This window comes from Narcine bancroftii, chromosome 8 (genome assembly GCF_036971445.1).
Source record: "Narcine bancroftii isolate sNarBan1 chromosome 8, sNarBan1.hap1, whole genome shotgun sequence".
NCBI lineage: Eukaryota > Metazoa > Chordata > Chondrichthyes > Torpediniformes > Narcinidae > Narcine > Narcine bancroftii.
In genome coordinates, this window is record NC_091476.1 from 64946011 (window position 1) to 64955828 (window position 9818).

Below are 9818 nucleotides of genomic sequence, written 5' to 3' on the forward strand. Positions count from 1 at the left end.
AGAACTACCCCCGAATGCTCCCCCAATCTTTCTCCTTTCACCCTAAAGCCATGGCCTCTTGTATTTATCTCCCCCATCTGCGGAAAAAGCCTACTCAAATCCACTTTGTCTAGAACTCTCATAATCTTGTAAACTTCCATGAAATCTCTCATTCTTCTTCACTAAAATCCTAACCTGTTTAACCTTTCTCTGTAACTCAACACCTGAAGACATCATAAATTGAAAAAAATTTATCACGCGACTTGCCCATATGGGGCTGATATTCTGTTGGTGCCATCTTGATAACAACAGAGCTCTCATGTATTGTACAAAGATGAAAAAGCCTGTGAGGAGAATTTCTAGTGTTTGGTACTGCATTTATCTTATTTTGTAAGCAGAGATCAAGTTGTTTTTTGGTATGTACAGTATTAAACATTATTTCATGCTCAAAAAGCCTGCCGTTGTTTTTTTTTGTTGTTATTTAACTATACAAGAATTCTGCTGATGCTACTGAGCTGCTTAACGCCATTGTTCTATTAACCGAAAAAACCTAATAACCGAAAACAGTCCAGCCCCAAACTTTTCAGATATGGGGAAACGTACTGTACTTTCATCAGGTAGTACCTCTTGGCCTCTGCTGCTGCAGTAAAAACAACCCCAGGTTTGTCCATCCTGTGGTAGCTTTAATCCAGGCAGCATCCTGGTAAGCCTCTTTTGTACCCTCTCCCAGTGCTTTCACATTCTTCCTGAAATACAATGACTGGAACTGCACATCTGCCCCATAAGTAATCAAAACTTCACAAGTTTCTTCACGATCCTGAACTTTGCCAACTCTTGTGTCACGTGACACAAACGCAAATGAGCCCACCTCCATTTTCGCCTGATTCATAAAAGAACAGAGGCACTAGCACAGATCCTGGCGAAAAACCACTGATCACAGACCACTGGTCAGAATAGGACCCCTCCACCACTACCTCTGTCTTCTATGGGCAAGCTAATTTTGAACCCTATCTACTTAGTCACTGTGCCTTCAATTGTTACCTCCTCAAAATACTTGTTACGAGCCCAGAGGACCCCAAAACCCAACAGCAATAGATATTCACCAAGACAAATGGTTACCTAAACAAAAGTTTAATTATCTTTAAACATGAAAACAGGATCAAACTTTAACTTATCACTATTAACTTAACTAACCTAACTTAACCCCCCTTCTAATTCTAAGCACACATGTATGTAATGTGTATGTAAGTTCAGAAAAGTTATTTGATACATTCCTCCAAGTTTACTGGTTGCAGGCAATTCTTAGACTGTGCACAGAATTGAACATTTATGAAGTTCACCAGGCTTTGGTGCTAGAAAGGTAAATAGTTGCTGCTCAGGAAGGTTCTTGTTGGTTTTCAGAGAGAGATTTGTTGTTCGCTGAACACCCACAACTGATTCTTGTAACCAGCCACTTCAGTGTCTTGCTGAAGAAACTTGCCCCCTTAGGGTTGCCCAAATGATAACCTCTTTCTTTCAAGTCACCACAGAGTTCCTTTTTGATTTGCTTATTCCAAGAGAAACATTAGATAGGCAGTCCTCTCCTCTTGCATGAACCACAAAGGCTTTGACCAGGCTGAATCAAGCACTTACCACCCGTCTTCCACATGGGGTTTTCCACAAGCTTGCCAGCTTGTCCTGTTCCAGTCCCAGCTGCTGCTGCTAACTGTGAAACTGTAGAACTGAATTCTCTCTCTCTCTCTCTCTCTCTCTCACACACACATAGAGAAAGCCTGTTTTACTCTCTCTGCTTGCAAAACTACATGACCCTCTTAGAACAGCAAGTTCCACTCCAGACAACCTGTGGCTCTGACTTCTTTCATTTGTTGCCTTGTTGTAAACAACAATCCATTAGTGAAGTCTCTTTGGGCATTCTCCAAAGCTTTTGCAAAGGCTCTTGGAGTTGGCCTGTCAAGCATGAGCAGAGCTCCAATATTTTAAATAAGATCTGTTTTAAAGAGTTTGTATGTGACCTACATTAAAAAACCTGTCCCAATTTATATCCCAAAAACATATTTATACTCTGTCACAAACTCAAATCATATTTGTATGAGTTCCGGTTGAGCCACATTGACCATCCCTAAAATTAAACATTTTTTTCCAAATGTGGGTAGATCCTAACCTTAACAGTCTTTCCCAATAATTTCCCTAGCATCAATGTATTGCTCATTAGTCTTTATTTTCCTGGTTTCTCCCTATTGCCTTTCTTGGACAAAGTGACAACTTTTGGCTATTCTCTAATCCTCTAGGACATTGCCTGGGACTATGCAATACCCCAGCATTTATACAGTATACAAACAGGCTTGAGAAACCCACTAGGTCATGTAGCATCCACACTTTAGTCTCACTTTTTAATCGTTAAATTTTTAATTTAATTTCGACATACAGCATGGTAACAGGCCCTTCTGGTCCATGGACCCATGCCACTCAATTGCCCATAAATGACCTACAACCCCTGTACATTTTGAAGGGTGGGAGGAAACCCTCGCAGACACGAAAGAATGTACAGACTCCTTATAGTCAGTGCTGAATTCGAACCTGGGTTGCTGTCACTCTAACAGCATTGCATTAATTGTGTTGCTCATGTTACATTTGTAATCCAAAAAGAATTCTTATTTTGATAATTATGAATGGTTACATTTTATTACCAATCGGGAAAATGTCTTGTAGTGATGAATTTTTTTAAAAACTGCTTATCTAAATGCCATGATTACTCGGATATTTGTAGAATTTCCCATTTACAGAATTTAAAATACATATGAATTAGCAGTTGGAGTTGGCCACTTGGTCCCAGAAGCTTGCTTTACCATTCAGTAAGTTCGTGACTGATTGCAACACCAACAACATTTCTGCCAGCCTGTGCTAACATTTCATCCCTTCGCTTATCAAGTACTATATCTACCTCTAATTCAAAAATATCCAAGCATGCTGCTACTTCTGCCATCATTTTTAATTTTTTTTAAATTTTTCACACTATGAACCATATTGACCAAAATACACATAAACATTTCCCTCTTAAATATGCACTGTCATTTTCTCCCCTTTTTCCCCCTTCCTTCTCTCCCTCCTTCCCACCCCCTCCCCACCCACTGAACGTTCAACATATATGATACATTAAACCCATTAAACAATGTCATCACACAATAAAAATAAACAAGAAAATTGTGTCATCTACTTTTACACACTGGGTCAGTTCATTTCATCTTCTTCTCATTCTGTCATTTTAGGTGGTGGAGGTCCATGGTAGGACATCTCTGTTGTGTTCCATGTACGGTTCCCAAATTTGTTCGAATACTGTGATGTTATTTCTTAAATTATATGTTATTTTTTCCAATGGAATACATTTATCCATTTCTATGTACCATTGCTGAATTCTCAGGCTCTCTTCTGATTTCCAGGTTGACATAATACATTTTTTTGCTACAGCTAAGGCTATCATAATAAATCTTTTTTCTGCTCCATCCAAATCGAGGCCAAGTTCTTTACTCCTTATATTACGTAGAAGAAAGATCTCTGGATTTTTTGGTATGTTGCTTTTTGTGATTTTATTTAATACCTGATTTAGATCTTCCCAAAACTTTTCCACTTTCTCACATGCCCAAATTCCTCCTTACATCGAAAACATCTATCTGATACTGTTGGGTCCCATTTATTTAACTTTTGGGGCGTGGTGTACTTCTTCCATCATTGAGAAGAAAATGTTCATCTCATTCTTGAATGGGTGATTTATAGTTCTTGATTCTCCACAAAGAAACATCCTCCCCACTCATCTCATCAATTCCTATCACAATCTTGTGGAATAAGAATAATGCAGCACAGAGAGTGGTGAACCTCTGGAATTTGCTGCCATGTTTGGCTGTGGAGGTCAAGGTCGTTGGGTGCATTTAAGGCAGAGGTATCTGAATAGTCAGGATACAGAAGGTTATGGGGAGAGGGCAGGGGAGTGGGGCTGAGTGGGAGAATGAATCAGCTCGTGACAGAATGGTGGAGTGTACTAGATGGGCTGAATGGTCTAAATCTGCTGCTATATTTTATGATCTTGTAGACAAGGCCCTTCGTCCCACAATGATGCCAACCTATGTAACCCTACTCCACAGCAATCTAACCCTTCCCAACCACACACCTATATACCTCTATTTCTCTTACATCCATGTGCCTATCTAAGAGTCTTTTAACTGTCCCTGTTGTAGCAGTCTCCACCACCACCCCTGACAATGCATTCCATCCACCCATCACTCTCTGTGTATAAAAAAAAAAAATCTATATCTGCTTTCCTCCATTCCCTGTAAAACGATGTCCTTGGATATTTCCTATTGTCGCCCTGGGGAAAAGGTTCAAGTTGACCAAATTGTGTATCTTTCAATCACTCAATCTGACAACCTGCCTGCCCAATTTAGTTAGCTAAATTTGAACTGCTTTCATCACATTTATACCCTTAATTAAAGAGACCAATACTGTACACAGCACTCATCAATGCCCCGTATTTACTGAAGCATAACCTTCTCCGTTTTGATTTCCATAATCCCTGAAGCAGAGGATAACATTCTGTTCGTTTTCCCAAATTACTAGCCTTTAGCAAATATGTATGAAGTCACCCATATCCCTCTGCATCTCAAAGCTGTGGAATCTCTCATCATTTAGATTATTTTTCTTTTTATTATTCATGTGAATATGGTTACTACAAATCGGTGATAATAATAAAAGAGCAACGTTATCTCGTTGTACATATTATGTTATTTTACTCTTGCATTATTGCCTCTGTTACATTTTACATGGTCTGTTTTACTACAGTAGCAAAGCCTCCCTAAATGTAGAATGTCTGTTCCTAACAATGTGCAAGCTGTGGAACTGCTACTTCAGGAATCTTTGAATAGTGTTCGATGTAGGATCCAGCTCATTGGTACATATCATTATTAACTTGGTCACTTGTAGAAATATTTAAATTGTTAATTTTCTTTCGTGTTCAGACTGCTGCACCTTAATTTGAAGTAGAACCTGATCCTTGGCCCACGTGTGCTTGGTAATTGGCCTCCACTCTTCAGTTTGAGTTGATGCAAAGTAATTTTCAAAGAGATGTACAATCTCCAGAGGCTACTAAATTGTGCATTGAGTTCTCCAGGTGTCACGTGGCCAATATGTGCTCCAGTCCTCTAGACATTAAAACCAGCATTTTATTTAAGTTTTTTCATTAGTTTAACACTTTCTATTAATTTATTTTTTTTGGTAAGAATTTAACACTTACATTCTGTAGTATACTGTTTACAATGATCAAATGTGGAGATGCATCTTTCTAGGACATCATCTTAACTACAGTAAATTAACTACAGTAAATACAGTACAACTCCGATTATCCGAAATCAGATTCTCCATTAATTAAAAAAATGTGGATAAATGAGGATATCTAAAATAAACCAGAAATCCTCATTTATCCAAATATTTTTCGGAGCTGAACTGAATGGGGAGCTCCGGCTCCCAGAAGGAGCGCAGACTTTGGGCACCTGGGCACCAGCGGGGCCTCGGTGAGGAGGTGTCGGTGATAGGCGGAGATCAGCATTTTTTTGGTGAGAGTTAAACATTATTTTAAACGCTTAAAAAGCCTTCCCTTGTTGTTTGTTGCTGTTTAAATTCTGATACAAGTGATTTGCTGTTGCTACTGGGCTGTTTTTTTTTAAAAATGACCTGTTCTCCGAAAAAAAACATTTATCCAACATAGTCCTGATCTTTCCTGACCACTGTCCATACTGCGACTTTTACTATATTTAGCCAGTGACCCATTTGGGTCAATAATTTGCCTTCAGCTCTGTGAGGTACACTTCAAGTTTTGCTGCTCTGAAATATCACAGTTGAGAAGTAATTTCTAATCTATAAATACTTTCTGTTTAGGTGACCAAATCATAAGTGCAACAATTTACTTTGATGAAATGGGATATGAAGAAGCACAGAAAATTCTACAGACAGTGGATCGACACACAGTGGGATTGAAGTTACATCGGAAGGGAGAAAAGCTTTCTCCTGGGGGAAGTTACTCCTGGGATCCAGAACGATATGGGACCACAAGTCCAGAAGCTGTATTGGTATGTGCTGTGCAGTGTCAAGTAAAGTCACATTTAAAAAAATAACTTATTACTGGATTATACTAACTTTATATTATAGGACTGCTTCAAAGAACAGTAGGGCAGCACAATTTAACGCAGTGATTAGCACAAGGCTATTACAGCACCAGTCACCAGGTTCAAATCTCGTGCTGTCTGTAAGGAGTTTGCATGATCTTCCCATGTCAGCGTGAGTTTCCTCCGGTGCTCTGGTTTCCTCCCTCCCTTCAAAACATATGGGGGTTATCAGTTAATTGGGGTATTTTGGTGGCACGGGCTCATGGGCCAGAAGAGCATGTCTAACAAAATTTTGAATTAAAAGTTTGAGAATCCAAAAAATTCCCAATCAGCACAATCCTAATTGAAATGCATGCCACAGGGTAACATGCATGTCAACATCAGTGCACTTGGCTAGATGCTAAAAATCTAAAATCAGAATGTGTAAAGACTTAGCAAGTTATGACAATAGACAATAGGAGCTGGAGTAGGCCCTTCGGCCCGTCGAGCCAGCACTGCCATTTTACAGATCATGGCTGATCACTACCATCAGTAAAGGTTCTCTCTCCACAAATGCTGCCTGATCTGGGTGGGGTTTAGCAGCAATTTCTGTTTTTGTTCCACAATTGAATAGTCGACTTTGCCACTGGTGGAAAGATATGACTAATTGATCCTTTTGAGTCAGGTAACAGATAATCAGCCAGAAAGGGGCACAGTCTCTCTTCAAAAGAGAGCAGGAGAGAAAATTCTGAGGAAAGTAATAGATTGAACAGAGTGTGTATTTAAAAGCTAAGATCCTTATCCTAAATATTCCAATGATCTTTGCAAATATCTGATGGTCTAATTCTGAAATTAAAACATGGCTCAAAAATTGGTTGATGCAAGAACAGCCAAATCCTGAATTTATTAAGTTTGTAAGAGATCAAATTAGTTTCTTTTTTAGAAAGATAAGATTCTAAACATAAAAGCAAGGAAGCAAAAATTAGTGGGAAGGTAGAGGATTGGGAAGGTTTTAAAAATTGCAAAAGGCAACTAAAAATGTCATAAGGAGAGAAAAGATGAAGTATGAAAGTAGGTGAACAAATAATATCAAAGAGGACACCAAAAGTGTATTCAATATATAAAGAGAGGTGAGAGTAGTTAAAGGACCTTTAGAAAATGACACTGGAGAAATAATAATGGGATACAAAGAGATGGCAGAGGAACTTTTCTTTCTTTTTAAAATATTTTATTGGTATTTAATATATAAACAATTGAACGGTACAATGTGCAACACATTTAAAAATATAGGAAAAAGATTTCAAATATGAACATAATTCAAAGGACCAACACACACTGGTAATAGTGTAGTAAAATATACCATCAAACAAAAAGGTAACAAGAATCAACTCAAAAGAAGGGAAAAATAAAGTTAAAAGTTCTTTTCAAATGAATTATAAATTTCTTTTTCTTTTTTTTTAAATAAAGGAAAAGGTATACAATTTTTCCTTTTCATTCTGTAAGAATTTTTATCAAAAGTTATTTTATTCATAGTTGAGCAAAACCATTATCTTTTGTATTATCCAGTTATGTACCATCAATAATTCACAAAAGGCTTAGTGAAACAATCAGGCTTTTAATAGCTAATGCCTGGAACACTATCAAACAACCATCCATCTCCTTGACTGATTAGAGCAAAAGTTAAATTGTGGTCTGCAAGGGGCTATGGGTAGGATCAGTCTTGGAAGGTGTGCCCAGTCAGTAGCAGCCAATCATGGTATAACAGTGGTTTACCATGTCCAGTTTAAAAAAATAAGAAAAAAAAAGGAAACCTAAACTAACTAAAAAAAAAAAAAGGGAAGGGGAGATTCCCCCCCCCCACTCAAAACCCCGACCACTAAAAAATGATACGTGGAAATCAAGTGACATTAACCTGGAACTCGACAACACAGAACCAAAGCACTTTGACTACCCTAACTTTTTAGATTAGGGCAATAGTCCACAAATAATGGGCCCCACGTCTTTTGAAAGTTAATTTTTGAACCTTTCATAGCATATCTAATTTTTTTCTGAACTTAGATAAGACGTTATCATTTAGCCCTTGTGTGTGAACCTGGAGTCGTGTCTTTCCATTTAATCAGAATTGCACATCTGCCTGTCAAAGAAGTAAAAAATAAAATTCGACCTTGAGGTGGAGTCAATAAGACTTCATCTTCTTGAAATGGTCCGAATAGAGTAATTAAAGGGCAAGGTTCTAATTTGACTTTAAGAATCACCGATAATGTTTACAAAAATATCTTTCCAGCATTTTTCTAAACCAGAGCAAGTCCATGACACATGGATCAAAGAAGCGTCAGCAATTTTGCAATTTTCACAGAGGATTTATATCGAAACAAAAAGGAGATAGGTTAACTTCAGACATATGCACTCTATGGACCTCTTTAAATTGCAACAAACAGTGTCTTGCACAAAAGGAGGTTGTATTAATCAAATTACAAATAGACTCCCACAAAACATCCAAAAATTATAAATTCAAATCCTGTTCCCAATCATTCTTGATCTTAACTAGTGAGGTTATTCTTAAATCCAGCAAGCTATTAGAAATAATAGATATTAAACCTTTATGGGAAAGCTGTAAATCAAGAATATTTGCAACAGGAATTTGCGGAAAGTCAGGGATCTTTGGTTGAATAAAACGGCTGTAAATATCTAAAAAAGTGAGTGGAAGGTTAAACTTTACCATCAATTGTTCAAAGGAAGCAAAATCATTTTGAATAAAAAAGATCTTTAAAATATTGAATACCTACTCCTTAAAAGCAGTATCTAACAAAGAAAGTTGAAAAAAATGAAATTTAAAGAGTCTTCTAAACTGGCCATATTCTCAAACTATGGCTAATTATCAGTCAATCTGTATAAGAGGATTAAAAAAGACCCAAGAATTGTCAGCATAGAGGTACTTTTAGTAAATTTTCATTCCATTTCATGAAGAAGGGCGGTCCTCAGATTTTTCAAAATGAAACGAAAGAAGCAACTTGCATATATTGACCACCCAATAATAGAATCCAAAATTAGAAAACACCAATCCACAATTCCTTTTAGGTTTTTGAAGGTGAGCTTTATTTGAACAACGGTGTTTTCCTTGCCATATAAGTGAAAAAAGGATTAGGAAATGAAAATTGGTACTGATTGGAAAAGATGCCAAAATTTAGGTAAAATATTCATTTTGATAGAATTAATACATTCAATCATGGAGATAGTTTAACTTGATACAATAAAACCAAAACATTTTTGTTAAAAAGATATTTAATCTCCTAGTAACTATAATACCAAGATAAGTAAATGGATCCTTCATAATCTTAAAAGGGAAATTGAAATATCTTGAAATAGAACCATTTAATGGTAATAGTTCATTTTTATGTAGATTCAATTTATATCCATAAAACTGACCAATATGAGAAAGTAAAACGAATATGTTTGATAACGAGACAGAGGATACATTTTGCATTGTTCTTCACTGTGGAAGACATTAACAGTGTGCCGGATGTCAAAGGGTATCAGGGAAGTGAATTTAGTTGTCACCCCTCTATTCAAGAAGGGAGGGAGGCAGGAGAAAGGAAACACTGGCTAGCCTGACATCAATGGTTGGGAAGATGTTGGAGTTGATGTTTGAGTATGAGGTGATGGAGTACTTGGAGGTACTTGGCAGGATTGGCCAAAGCCAGCATGGTTTCC

General features: G+C 37.3%; 1 protein-coding gene and 1 long non-coding RNA gene across 3 annotated transcripts in view; one reads left to right on the forward strand and one right to left on the reverse strand.

The window, feature by feature from the left end:
* ahnak (AHNAK nucleoprotein) overlaps positions 1-9818 on the forward strand; it is a 95673-nt gene that overhangs the window by 64986 nt on the left and 20869 nt on the right. Inside the window, exons 1-2 of one of the 2 annotated variants that reach the window (XM_069893867.1) lie at positions 4817-4918; positions 5902-6092. In XM_069893867.1, the coding sequence (XP_069749968.1) occupies positions 4834-4918; positions 5902-6092 (276 nt within the window). In that variant the 5' untranslated portion in view covers positions 4817-4833. Of the gene's footprint in view, positions 1-4816; positions 4919-5901; positions 6093-9818 lie in introns of those variants that run through there. The other variant, XM_069893866.1, reaches the window with a different exon arrangement.
* Positions 1-9818, reverse strand: part of LOC138740786 (uncharacterized) — a 58444-nt gene that overhangs the window by 9730 nt on the left and 38896 nt on the right. The gene's annotated exons all lie outside the window — the stretch shown is intronic.